A 14,263-nucleotide genomic window follows, 5' to 3' on the forward strand; every position below is an offset into this window, starting at 1 on the left:
CAAATTTCAAGGTTACAAATACATAAAATGTTATTTCAAAAAGCAATTACCAAATGCTAAAAAATTTGGAGCCAAGATTCTGCAAACTATGTAGGAACATAAAATTGCCAGAACAAATCAGACCTGTGGTCTGTCTAGTCCAGTATTTTGTATCCAACAATTGCCGGTACCAAATGCTTTGGAGGAAAATGCAAGAAACCACCTACTAGATAACTCTGAAATGACCAGTTCATAGAACTTTCTTTCTAGCCTCTATCAAAGGTTTGCTTATGCTGTGAAGCATGGGAGATATTTCTTCTATTTTTTTAATCCTCTCTAAAGTATCTGTGATTGTTCTCATCCATATAAATATATAACTTTTAAAAATCCTTCTAAGCAAGTGGCCTCGAAATATTGTGGTAGTAAATGCCACAAATTACTTTTTACACCATGTATAATTTCCTTCTCTATTTTAAATGGGTGTTTTTTCAGTATAATTGAATGTCGCCTTTTGCTGAGAAGTGGTAAAAGGTGGCACCCATTTTAATTCCTCTATGTCATTTATTGTTCTCTATCTCATGTCTGATGTGTTTTGAGAGAAGACAAAACAGACTGAAAACACTAGGACTTTCTTCATCTGGAAGCTTTCACATACTTCTAAACATTTACATTGGGTCTCTAAACCCCAACTACTCCAGCCATGTTTTTTTTTTGTTTTTTTTTTTGTTTGAGTAACCAGAACTAAATATAGTATTCCAGAAGAGGGCATACTGTTGATTTACATAATGTTACAGTAATATCAGTATTACTTTCCAAACTATTCTTTATGCAGCCTAATATTTGTCTTGCTTTTTTGATGATACAGCATGCAGAGTAGATATTTTCACTGAGCTTTTTACATTGAAGTGGAAGTTCTCTTTCTGACCAGTTAATTTAGAATGCAGTAATGTATTCCTTCCTGTGTGTACTACTTTGTATTTGTCAGCATTGCCCACTCACACAGCTTTGTTAGGTCCCTCTGAAGTTCCCCCTAGTTTTCTCTAGTCTTGACTAACCTAAGTAAATGTCTTCTCCAAACTTTATTACCTCATTATTCACTCCCTTTTCCAGATGATTGATATTCAATTTATATCAAAGAAGCCCTATCCTTGTACAGATTTTTCGGTAATACTACTCTTAACCTTTTGTTATATTATTTACCATTTATTCCTATTTTGTTTTGTCTCTTAGCTAGTTTCTCATCTGTGCTGGTACTTTTATCTCTTACTCCATGACTGCTTAATTTCTCTAATTAACTCCTGTGAGAAATTTTGCATAAGGATTTTTTTAAATCCAAATAAATTGTCAGGCACTTCTTCCTCCACTATCGTGTGGATGTTCTCAGAGAATTTTAATGTATCAAAAAGGCCTGAACGTTTTTCCTTTAGAGAAATGGTGCTGACTTCTTCCTATCATATTGTGCTCCTCTAGGTATTTTATAATCCTATTTTAAATTATAATTTCAAATAATTTTCCTGCTACCTGAAGTAAGGCTCACTGGTTGCAAGTCACTCCTAATCTCTTTTAAAGGTTAATGACAACATTTACTACCTTCGACACTTCAGATTTCATTTTTAAATTCTTTCAGGACGTTCAGGTCCTGGTGACTTGTTGCTGTTTAGTTTAAGAATTTGTTTAAATTCCTCTTCTTTTTCTGGAATGTCAGTTTCTGACTGTCATCTTTCTCATCTTTATTACCTGGAAAGAGTAAGTCTGAGAAAGGGATTCCAACATTCCTTTGGTTAAAAACTAATGCAAATAAATCATTTTGCTTCCTTTATCCTTCCTTTAATTGCTCATTTTACTCCTTGTCCTTTCTCAGGCTTCCTGCATCTCATATATTTAAAGAATTTCTTGTTTTGTCTTTATTTGCTCTTCAAATCCCCCCCCCTTTTTTTATTCCTAATTTCAACTTATATTTTACCTGCCATAGTTTGATCCTTTCTGTTGACCTCAATAGAACTAAATTTGTATTTTATGAAATATGTCAGTTTAGCTTCACTCTGACATTGTATAAATAACTGTCCTGTGTATCCAGTCCTTCTCTCTAAACCACTATACACTTATTTCCTAGACAACAAACCCTCCCTTCATTTGCTATACATACAGATCTCAGACTTGCCTCATGTTGGCAACAGACCTGTCCTAGTCCACTGAATAGAATAGCAAAGCATACTAAAATCTCTCCTTTTGTTTCTGTATTGTATATGAATGACCTCTTCTTTCGTGTGCCATTACATTGTGCCAGAGAACTTCACTGCTGCTGTATAAACTAGAAACTCTACTGTATCTATGGCTACATTTACACTGACAGCAGCAAAATCGCCGCCGCCAGATTGATCTTTCAGGATCGATTGAGCGGTCAGTGAGACCCGCTCAATCGATCAGGAAGTCGACTGAGTAAGTCCACCCCCTCAAGTAGCGTAGCGTTGAGTGAATGGGAACGCTGTTCCCGTCGGCTCATCACAGTGTGAACAGCACACAGAAGGGAAGCTGAGCAGTCGATGTCAGTTACGCAAACTACACTACGTAGTTTGCGTAACTCCCGTTGACTGCCGCCGAATCACGGGGTCAGTGTGAACCAGCCCTATGTCCTCCATCCTCCCCATAGGTCTTTTAAGACCCCAAACTCCATAAACAGTCCTGATGGTGCACTTTTACCTTGTCCAGCTTCACAAATTGGTTCAGATGTCAGAGTGCCATTATAGCAAAAATATACTGGGAGAGATTTGAGTAGTGTTTTGTTTTAATTTCTAGCCAATGATATGGGAATACATGGATGGAAATTATGCTTGTTTGCAAACTTGTAGTGCTGCATTTCCTGGTTTTCAAACATTTTTAAAAAAACTGATGTTTTGATAACGTTTTAAATAGTCACTGTTGTAAATATGTATTGATCTTAAACATGTTTCATTTGGGAATATGTTTATTGAACATCAGTGAACTATAAGAAAACAGTGATCTTTTACAGTGCATCTGTGGTCTTGTTCAGGAGTACTTATCTACCCAGATAATGGATTGCATCTCTTGTCCCTGTAAAATGTCACCTTTGAGCATTCAGACAACCTTGCATAAGTGACTTTTTTGGTCACTGCTCAACAGTATTGAGGTACAAATTGGGGGGGTACTTAGTGTTTCTTCAAAAACCACCAAAGTAGGTTCCCCTACCTCCTATATTAATGCTCCTCCTCCCCCTCCTGGTTTCAAAGAGTGGATCACAGGTTTCTTTTCTGAGTATCATTCAGTTGATTTTAACTGTCATCTCTGGCTATGGTGTCTATATCAAGTATTGCAATGTGGCTAGTTCAGTTCATATGGTATGCAGGGTTGCTAAATGTGCATGTTTTGGTGTTACATATGATAAGTTCATGTGTGGTTTTTATATAAAGGGGAAATATTCTCCTACCTGTGCAGGAAATTCTAACTAAGGGAGGTAATTGAATGATGATTGTTTCACTGATAGTGATTAGATGTAGTGTTTGGGTGCTCTGATTTCCTTGCCTAAGAAATGGTTTAAAATAGGAATTGTGGAGATGTGTAAGATAATTAAACAGAAAACTTCCTTACTGCCTCTTGAATCTTCTATCATGAGAGCCAGAGGAAATGCCTGCCTTATGCTATCATTGGAACAGCATTTGTTTAAAGGCTCACTTAGGCTTTTTCTTCTACTAGCTACAGTATGTGGTGCTGTACATATAGGCAAGTGTCATTTTTTTATACAAAATTTATTTTTCACAAAATATATTCTGTGCTTTTACAGCACCTTCCATTTCTGGATCCCAGAGTCCTTTAAAAATGTTAATCCTTAAAGATGTTGTGAGGTAGGTAAGTATTTTTATTTCCAGTTTACATGTAGGGAAGCTGAAGTAGAAAGATGAAGTGCTTGGTCAAGGCAACACAGGAAGTCTGTGACAGAGCCAGGTACAGAATCCAGATCTCCTGACTACTGCTCTTTTGCTTTAGTCATTAAACCATCCTTCCTCTCTTGGAAGCTCTTATTCTTTTATGCACGCAGGCATTCTGGAAATTGTGCTGTAGAATATCACCACAATAAAGAGAATGAAGGTGTGCGTTCATTGTTTAGAAACTACATGGTCTGTTCTGGACTGGTCACTGAAATAAAGTGGCTACATTAGGTTGTGATATGTGGAAAAAGGCCACATTAGGGTCACATGCACTTTGCTCCATCGATTTCTGACCTGCAATGCTTGCCTTTGCAGATGGAACATGAGGATTTTGTAATGGAAGGGCATGGCAAGACTCCACCTCCTGGTGAAGAAAACAAACAGTGAGTCACACGTTTACTTAAAAAGGGCCTTACCATAGTAAATGGTGGGAAGCACTCTTGTTTAAACGTGCTGGAAGCATTGGTTGTTCTTAGGGTGCTCGCCCTTGGTTTCTTAAATACCCATATTTCATAGTGGCTAGTGGCGAAAAGTCCAGTGTGTTGACTTGTCTTAAATTCTGAAGCACAAAACTCTGTTTTGTATGTTCTGCAGTGGGTTAATCAGAATTTGTAGTTAAAGGATTAACGGCTCTAGGAAGTTGGACCTGAGATAGTGAACTCACTTTACCAGTGGAAACATGTACATGAAGCTTCACATGTCCCTTGTTCGGTGAAGCCATTGTAAAATCCACCAAAACCAGAGTTTGCCCATTGTCAACCCTTGGTATGCATCTGGTAGATTGGTGCTCCCTGAAATGTGAACATTTTTTAATTTAAAATAAACTTCCAGAAAGGAACTTGAATTGCAAACAAAATGTTCTTTTCAGGATGGACCATTTAGATTCTGTTTTTTTATGGTTTACGAAAAGAGGAAATGTGATCAAAGAAGAAAGTGATCGAAGAAAATGTGTGTCTAAGTAATTTTTGGTAGAAATCTAGAAACCTTTCATTGGTTGAGGTAGGGCAAAGCCCTCTGCTGATGGTACTGTAATGACAGATGTCTTAGGTATAACCTAGATAATTCCTTTGTTTGAGCCAGTGCCAACACTGTGGTGATTATCCTTTTCTCGACTTACCTCTTTGTAGAGGGTAGGAAGATCTTGGATGTTTGGCAAAGCCAGACCATAAAAACATTTTTTTTAACATACAATTACCATACCATTTTGTCATTTAAAGGAGGTGAGTGATCTTACCCACCCCATTACACCCCCTTCTAGCTAATTCAGGGAACTGTGTTATTTCATTGGTTCTGGTCTTACACTTTTAGTAGGCTAGCAATACAGCTGCTACCTCTGTGACAGAAGTTGTTTCTTAGATAGCTAAGATGAACTCGGGGAGGTTCTAGTGCTGAGCAGATGCATTCTTTTCCATAGTGGAAATGAGCCAAGCTTTTCAAAATAATTATTGCCATTTCTTTCTGTTCATACTGGTATCATAGTAAATTGAAGAAGAGTTGCAAACTTGTGGTGATTGAAACATACAGAAAGTTTCTGAAATGAAGCACATAAAGTTTTTAAAAAAAAAAAAAAAATGGAAGTTAACTTCCTGATTTATTGAAGTTTCTCAGAGACCTAATGGTGAAACTAAGTAGGTGATTGCAGAGAATAACCTGGAGGGATATTATATTGGACTCATCAAAGTAGTGTGGTCTGCCTTTTATTGCTGCCTTTGTTTACTATGAATAAAATCCAGAATTCTTTCATAGTTGATCTGATTTATAGCTGCAGCTTTTCTGGTGACTTACAACATTATATTCCACCTTTCAAGAACAATTTTGACTGGAGAGAACATTCAAAACTTGCAGTGGGTAGATTTCCCCACCAAATTATTTGTATTACAGTACAGTGGTATCCAGAGGTCCCAATCAGGATCCAGGACTCATTGGTAGGTAGTGTACAAATACAGAATAAAATGACAGACCTAAAGCACTTTCAGTCTTAATTAGGTTACTAATAAAATTTGTAGAAGTCTAAAGCTACAATTTTGATACCTCCGCTAAAATACAAGGATATTATTATTCAGCTGTACTATAATCACAGTTATAGTTTGTTGGGGACATTGCTTTTTGTTTCGTTAGTCATCTAGATTTATTTTTCCCTACAATCTTAATTTTTTTATTTAAGTGAATATACTGTAGGTTACAGTAAAAATTTGGCTCTTGTTGCTAATGCTTTGGCGACAACTGGAATTAAAAATTGATAATAGTCGCAAGACATTTTGTTTGTGGGACCAATAGGTTTTATTCTTATAGTAGGTGAAATTGGGACAACATTTTTTTGAACTATGTTCACATCTTGAATGAACATTTTAAACCACTTATTTGGAGTTATTAGTACTAGGATGAGGCATAGGTAGACTTTACTGTGGTCCTCCCAGTTAGTATCAAATGAAATTGGGGCTAGTTACTGAAGAGTAGTAGATTGCGTTTTGGAGTATAAGGGACTCAAATGTGAATGTGTAATAGGTAAATAAGGTTTGTTAGTGGATAAAGGGAGAATGGAAATAGAAACATGCATTTATTTTGAAAGATATCAATAGGTGCAGTAGTTCTTGCATGGTACTGGTTAGCATGTGAAGTTTCCTTCAGTAGAGATTACAGTGTACATAATGGGATACATTAGCAGGTTTCTGTAACTGTCAGTTGACCTGAAGACTTTATTTTTGTAGTGGGCTGGAATCACATAGTTCAGTTTATTTTATCAGTGGATACAAACTCATTGAGAAACACCTTCATTAGAGTGTCTTTGGAGGGTCTAGTATTAAAAGAATACTGTCAAGATTGTTGAGGCATAGGACTGACTTACCTTGGTCTGTGATTCCATCTGAAAGGGTCTTTATTTCAGGAATTAAATGCTCTTGCTCTCTCAAAAATATTTTTTTTTTCTTCTAACCAATCCGTGCTGCATCTGGACATTTCAGAAAACAAAAGGCAATGTTTAGAAAACATCTTATTGGCACTCATGCACAGATTTCGTTACTCTTAGGAAATAGGCTATGATAGTACTTGTTGCCGATGTGCTTTTGAAATATCACACAATAAAAAAAAGACTGAGCCTATCACACAGTTACTGCATTAAAGAAAAGCTGTAATTGCATAGTGTATAATACACAAGTACATTGAAAGGCCATTACAGTTCTTAAGGAGTGTGGGAGGAGGACTTGCTTGTTAAACTGTTTGACCTTGGTTATTGAATATGTATAAAATGTGCCTCTCTTAGAAATCTGCCACTAGCCGTTCAGATAGATGTGACTGATTTTAATTGAAGTAAATGTTTTAAAAAGAAAAACTAGGACTTCATTTATGCCAATGACTTTAGAAATATCTGATTGAGCTCAATATCAACCTCTAATTGCAAACTGACCCCTGGGGTTGGGGGTGGTGATCGTTTTTACTGTTCGTGTTCTGACATCCATTGGTAAGAGGTTGAGCTCGATTGGTGCACTCAAGGAATAGGGAAGAGACCTGTATTCTTCAATAAATGTTTATTTGTATTTTAAATCTGCTAATCACTTTCCATTGCCATTTTTCATCTTTTTCCCTCCCCCGACACACTCTGTACTATAGGGCATTCCTCCTCTTCCTGCTCATTGGGGGCAGAGCAACGATTGTCAGCCAGTCTGGGGCCAGAACAGCCCCTCTTTGGAGAACCCCAGAATTTTCTGCTTCCATTTTTGTGTAGATGGTAGACCAGGAGTCATCTCTTTTTGTAGCAGAGACTTTCTGGATAGGACTAAAAAAATCTGAATTTGACTGATTGGAGACCCCTAAAACTAAATGTAGAAGACTGGAAGGTGCTCACTTCTTTTGGCCAGGGGTTTCTAAGCTAGTTTTGCCTCAGACCCTCTCCTTGGTGGTGTGTAGAGTGATTACTGCCAGAACAGGCCTGTTTCCCCCTTTTCTCTTGGGTCATGAGAGGTAAGGAGAGGGAAAAAGAGTCCCCCAAATCTTGCTCTTTATCTAGGGGCCTTAATACTGAAGTGTCCCAGAAGCAGAGAGGAGCTTGCAGACATACCAAAGGGCAAACTGAAGGTGCTGAGGGAACCAAGTCCCCCTGTAGTCCTCTAGAAATGGGACCTAACTCTTGTGGCTGGTGCAATGGCTTGGGCAGGGAATTGGGCCAGCGAGAACCCCCAACCCAGGGGCATGCAAAAGGTGGGTGTAGGCAGGTTCCATAATGGCACCTCAGCCTCCCAAGGGAGCAGCAATCGCAGTAGCAGTAGCCACCACCACTGCAGCTATGCAGCAGCCTTGTCTCAGTCTCAGCCAATGGGCAGTTTAACTCCTTCATCCCTGGTGCAGACATTTCAGGGGGTAAGTGACCATCGTCCCCCACTAGTAGGTTCATGGGGATCATCACCCCCCCTCAACCTCAGGAATGCCACTGGAAATAATGAAGTGACTCTACTTCAGTGTAGTCAGACAGGTTTGCTCCATGCGTGCGTGACAAAGGAAGCAGAAAAAATCCCTCTTGCACTTCCCAAAGGTCTGTCATGTTGGGAGAAATTCAGTGGGACACTTCTGAAGGTCCCTCCACCTCAGAAACAAGTTTGAGACATGACTTAGCCCCAGCCTTTTGTTCTCTCCTTCCTCTTCTCCCTCCAAAATGTTAAAAGGCTAAAGAGGACCTCAAAAGGAAGAAACCAGCAGCTAACACTAGCATAGATTAAAGGAATATATGTTTAAGAATAAAAAAACCTGCAGATTAAAAGTGCTCTGCAATTCAGACTATGGCCTAGGTTCCACCCTGCCAAGTGAGGGCAAAAGTGCTCCTTCAGGGACAGCAGCATTCAGAAAAAAGGAAATTCAATGAAGAATCTCTTTTACATTCTCTTCTGATTCCTTCGCAGTAAGAAACACTAAGGGTCATAAAGCTAAAAAAGGGAAGAAATCAAAGAATGAGAAAAGTAAACGTCATCTTCATCCAGTTCAATCTCCTTGTTCAGTCTAGTTCAAACTGTGCAGAGCTAGAGAAGTATTTGAGAGAGGTTCTCCCCACCCACCCCCTGCCACCAAGATATAAGATAGTACCTTCCAAAACATACAAACTCATGGAGATGATCCTTGAGACATTTCAGGAGCCACCAACCGAAGAAAGCCTCTCAGAAATATTTTCCAGGTAAAACAAAGAGAATTGTTTCACTACACCCATTGTTTGAAGAAGTAATCAAGGCAGATGATTCTATGATTCTATGATTCTATGATTCAGAGTGGGAGTTCCCTAGCAAAGCCAAGCATCTCAAAAGACAATTCTAGAGGTTCTGCTCCTTACCAAGAACAAGAAAGATTTGGTCACTCTGCAAAAGGTAGATGACGCAACTGCTGCCTTGGTCAAAGACACTCTGATTCCTTCCAAGGTCGAGGCTTTTGCCAAAAGAGCCAATAGACAAAAATCTGACTCATTTCTAGGAAAGAACTTTGAGGCCTTGCCAAATACTCAGAGGACAAACTGTTTGGTGAGGACATGGACAAAGCAGTATCTGAAGCAAGTGAATAGAGAAACTCTTCTATTTTATCAACTTAAAAAAAAAACTATAGACTTCCTTTTTGCTACACTTCATCTTTTCATGGTACCAGCCAACAAGAAATCCACAAAAACTTGAGTTTTGAAAGAGGTAGATGATCCAATTTTGATAGATTGGGAAACTTCAGGGCTCCTCAAGAATACTCCCAAATAAGGAATCATCTACCTGACTTACAGTACCTTATGTCAAAAGACCTCTTATCTCTGGAGAGAGGGACTTTCAGAAATTTGCCCACATATGGGAGACATCTGTCTCAGACAGATGAGTACTAGAGACAGTTCCATGGGCTTATGCCATCAAACTGACCAAATCCCTCAGAAACAAGTTTATAGTCTCCCACAGATCAAATAATCTTATCAAACACCAGAAAGTAAAAAGTGATCAACCACCTTCTCTTCATTGAAGCTGCAGAGCTGATACCAACCAGACAGATTTTGTAGAGCGTACTTGATATTCTTTGTGGCTCCAATGAAGAATGGGGACATAAGAGCCATCTTAGATTGCAAGTCTCTCAACAAATGCACCAGGTCTGTGAGGTTCTGGATGGAAACCTGAATGTCAGTCATCACATCATCACCCTCAGATTTTATGACTTCAGTAGACCTCAGTAAGTCCTACTTTGGCATGCCAGTCTGGGAGAGCCACTGAAAATTTCTGTGCTTATTATGGCAGGAAGTATTTTCAGTACAGGGCTCTCTCATTCAGACTTGTGACAGTCCCATGAGTCTTTCCAAAGATTCTGGTGATCTTAGTGGCCGATCGCAGAGAGGGGGGATATACACTTATCCCTACTTAGGACCTGGGCCTGATGAGGAGATGGTATATCAGATGGCACTTCAGGATCTAGAGGATACTGTAACCTTTCTACAGGATCATAGGTTTCTAGTAAACATAGAGAAGAGTCATCTCCCAGCTGACTCAGTGACTACTGCATTTAGGAATAATCCTAGACATTAAGAAGGACAAGGTGTTCATAACAGAGGAGAAACAACAGAAGATCTCTTTGTTATTCACCAGTTGTTGTCTGATTATCAGACATTCCTAAAAATCCTGGCACAACTCCTCAGCATGCTAGTTTCATGTGTGGACAGTTTACAATGGGCCAGATTTTGGATGAGGATGCCCCAAAACTCCCCTTGATATATTGGGGGAAATTGTAACAAATCTGGATCTAAGAATCACTTCCGCAGTTAGTCACTTCCTCCCTAAAGTGGTAGACTTATCTTTTGAGATTTCAACAGGGGTATCTTATGTTAGAACTGCTGAGACTTGTGATCACCAACTATGATGGCCTTCATGGGTGGGGAGCACACTCCATCTCTAAAGTAACTCGGGACATGTTCCAATTTGGAAGAAAGGAGAATAAACTGGATGAAGGTAAGGACCAACAGACTAGCCCCCCTCCATTTTCAACAATCAGTCGATCAGAATTGTACAAATCTACAGAGACACCACAATCACAATGGTATACATCAGCCAACAAAGGGGAATGAAATCTTCCTTCCTCCACAAGGAAGTGATTCATCTACTGACTTGGTGAGAGCGTCATCTCCTCTCCCTGAAGACCACCCACAAAAGGGGAAGGAGAACACAGTAGTGGACGGGCTCAGCAGGAGGGTCTTGGACCAAAGGAAATAGTCTGAGTCCTTTAATGTTTCAGGAGATGTTGAAAAAGTTCACAGTTACAGTCATATATCCCTTTGCTTCAAGGGAAAATTGAAAGACAGAGGTTATTCACAAGGAGATGAGATCCCAAAGAGGAAGTAGTTGATGTGCGCGTGCGTGCGCGCTCTCTCAAAGGTGGCCTACATGATTTACTTTGCCTTTCCCCATACCTCTACTGGCAAGGCCAGAAAAAAATAATCTTGGGTGAATGGGTCACAGTCATCCGGACTTGCCCCGTGCTGGTCCTGCAGACTGATTCTTGAACTTAGTGAGAGGCAGACCCACTCTGAAATTACTAACCTGGGAAGGAATTCGGACCCAAGGGACTGATTTGCGTTCCAAAGCCAAGTTTGCTAACACTAATCGTATGGAAGTTGAAAGGAGAAAACTGAGATCTCTGGGATATGCTGAGTTATGGACCCTCTTGTGACATGATGAAAAGCTTCTGCTAACAAGATATATGGGATCACTTGAATAAATTCTAGTTCTGGTGCTATGAAAAGTATATTAATACCAAAAATGCTAATGTAAATTATGTTTTAAGAGTTCCTACAAGAAGGGCTAGCCAAGGGTCTAAAGTCCAGTACTTTGGGTAGACAAATTGATTCCATAGCATGTATCTTGAATTATAAGAGACTAAAGAAGATTTTTAGTCATCACACCCAATTCCTTAGAGCAGCAACTCATATTAGTATTCCCATAGTACACATGTTCCTTTTTTGGAGCTTGAATTTGGTGCTAGGAGCCTTAACAAAATAACCACTTGAACCATTACGCTCTGTTGGTCTGCTTTAACTCTCAAAGTGACTTTCTTAATGCCAGTTACCTCAGATAAGAGGGTATCGGAACTTGGACCATTGTTTATGGAGCCTCATCTCTTTATTTTCTGTAAGGAGAAAGTGATTCTTCAGATACACCCGTCATTTATTCCAGACATAAAGATTGTTTTACACAGTTAACAAGAAGTGGCTTTACCTTTTGCTCTAATCCAAAGTATCCCAAGGAGACTGAATGGCATAGATTGGATGCCAATGGAGCACTTAAAATCTTTCTCAATCTCACAGAGCTTTATTGGAAGTCTACAGCTCTTTTCATCTTGTGTATATCCCTTCAGTTAAAGGGAAGAAGGCTTCTAAATCCTCTATTGCAAGATGGATCAAGGCATGTATTGCTAAAAACCTATAGTTTATCTAGAGTAAATCCAGCAGATAGACTGCCATGTTATCTCAGTGGTTCAGGAACCTCTTGGGTAGAGAGATCTTGCACTTTCTATGCAGAAATCTGTAAGACAGATTGGTGGACATCAGTGCGTAATACACTCACAAAGCACTACAAAATTGATATCCTTTCTTCCTCAGATTCAGCTTCAGGACAAGGATACTTCAGAATGTGCATGCCCCAACAGTAATAATGATGTCAGTCCCCATGTATATAGTTTTGAATCCTCCCCCCATTCTAGGAGTGAATACTACTTTGCACATCCCCCAGTATAGACTGTCTGACATGGCTGGGAGATGAGAGAGGAAAATTTCCTTCTCACCTGTGAATTTTTTTTAGTATCCTTGATGTCCAATGTCTCAATCCAAATGATTGGTTCTCTCCTCTCTCTTCACAGATTAGAAGGTAAAACACATGTTCTTCTTCAAGTGCTTGCTCATGTCCATTCCACTATAGGTGAGTGCACGCCTCCGTGCACGGTTCTTGGAACTTTTTCCCCTTAGCAGATCCCTCTGGAGCCCTGCGCACATGCCGCGGTATATCAGGCACTGCCAGCCCTATGCCCCCTCAGTTCCTTCTTTCCATCCGTGATGGTTGCTGGAACTAGTGTTGCTCTCAGCAAGTACTATTCCCCTTCTTTGAACTTGTTTGTTATTCTAAGTAGTTTAGTTAGTTAAGTAGTTAAGTGTTGTTAAAAAGAGTAGTTAGAGATAAGGCAAGTCCCTGTGGGGACTTAGAGCAGTCGGGCTATGCCCCAGTCGCCGGAATTCAAGCCATATGCCTCCTGCGGGAAGGCCTTCCTGCTCAGCAGCCCCCACGACCGCTGCCTTAAATGCTTTGGAGAGGCACACAGAAAAGAAAAGTGCAAGATCTGCAGGGCTTTTAAACCAAGGACTCAGAAGTACCGAGAGATCCGGTTAAAAGCCCTGCTGATGGAGGCAGTGCTCGGCCTGCTGCACCGAGCATGACCTCGGCGCAGAGCGCACAGCCCGCACCGGCCTCGACTTGGCACCGAGCAACATCGCCGATGCTGAAGAGCGCGGACACTGCCCTGCGCCATTGGTACGGGCAGGATGGAGTACAGAGATGCACTGGACCTGGCCCGTTGAGTCTTCCCCAGTGCCTGCATCTCTGATCAGGGAGCCTCCCTGACTTGTGGGAGTGGGGGAGTGCCCCTTCCAACGCCATTGACACTGGAGGCTTTACAGGCGGCAAGAGCCTTGTTGGCCTTGCCTACGCCACCTCTCCCCCTACGTCAAAGGTGTCCGAGAGAAAGTATTCCGTCCCAGCCGAAGGGTTTGAGTATCTGTTCACTCACCCTGCCTGGGAACGCTGGTGGTAGATGCGGCTAACCAGCGTGACAGGCTAGATCAGCCAGGGTCCGCTCCCAAGAACAAAGACAATAAAAAGCTGGATTTGTTTGGGAGAAAGGTTTATTCCACGGCAAGCCTTCAGTTCAGGATTGCCAACCATCAGGCCCTCCTGGGTAGATATAATTTCAACTTGTGGGACTCCCTCAGGCAGTTTGCTGAGGCCCTGACCCAGGACTGGGCTGCAGACTTTAACACCATTGTGGAGGAAGGAACCATGGTGGCTAGGGCAGCGCTCCAGACGTCCTGTGATGCTGCTTACTCGGTGAGCAGAACCATAACCTCCACCATCTCCATGAGAAGGTGCTCGTAGCTGCAATCCTTGGGCTTGTCCCAAAAGGTGCAGCAGTCAATTCAGGACCTCTCCTTTGATGGGTCGGCCCTATTCTCCGTCCAGACCGATGCGAAGCTGCACTGTCTGAAGGACTTCAGAGTCAAGCTTTGCTCCCTGGGCCTGTACACGCACCAAGGTTTCAGGTGTCAGTCACGGCCCCAGGCACAGCAGCAGCCAAGGCCTCCACCT

General features: G+C 40.9%; 1 protein-coding gene across 12 annotated transcripts in view; it reads left to right on the top strand.

Moving 5' to 3' along the window:
- Nucleotides 1-14,263, top strand: part of TNRC6B (trinucleotide repeat containing adaptor 6B) — a 203,461-nt gene that overhangs the window by 53,598 nt on the left and 135,600 nt on the right. For 11 of the 12 annotated variants that reach the window (XM_067559532.1, XM_067559534.1, XM_067559539.1 and 8 more), the window contains exon 4: nt 4,239-4,306. The exons of the other annotated variant lie outside the window; for it this stretch is intronic. In XM_067559532.1, coding sequence (XP_067415633.1) covers nt 4,239-4,306 — 68 coding nt within the window. The remainder of the gene's footprint in view (nt 1-4,238; nt 4,307-14,263) is intronic. 12 annotated transcript variants of the gene reach the window in all.

The sequence above is a fragment of the Emydura macquarii genome, unplaced genomic scaffold, assembly GCF_026122565.2.
Source record: "Emydura macquarii macquarii isolate MOO-44397 ecotype Brisbane River unplaced genomic scaffold, CSIRO-AGI_Emac_v2 contig_2205, whole genome shotgun sequence".
Classification (NCBI taxonomy): domain Eukaryota; kingdom Metazoa; phylum Chordata; order Testudines; family Chelidae; genus Emydura; species Emydura macquarii.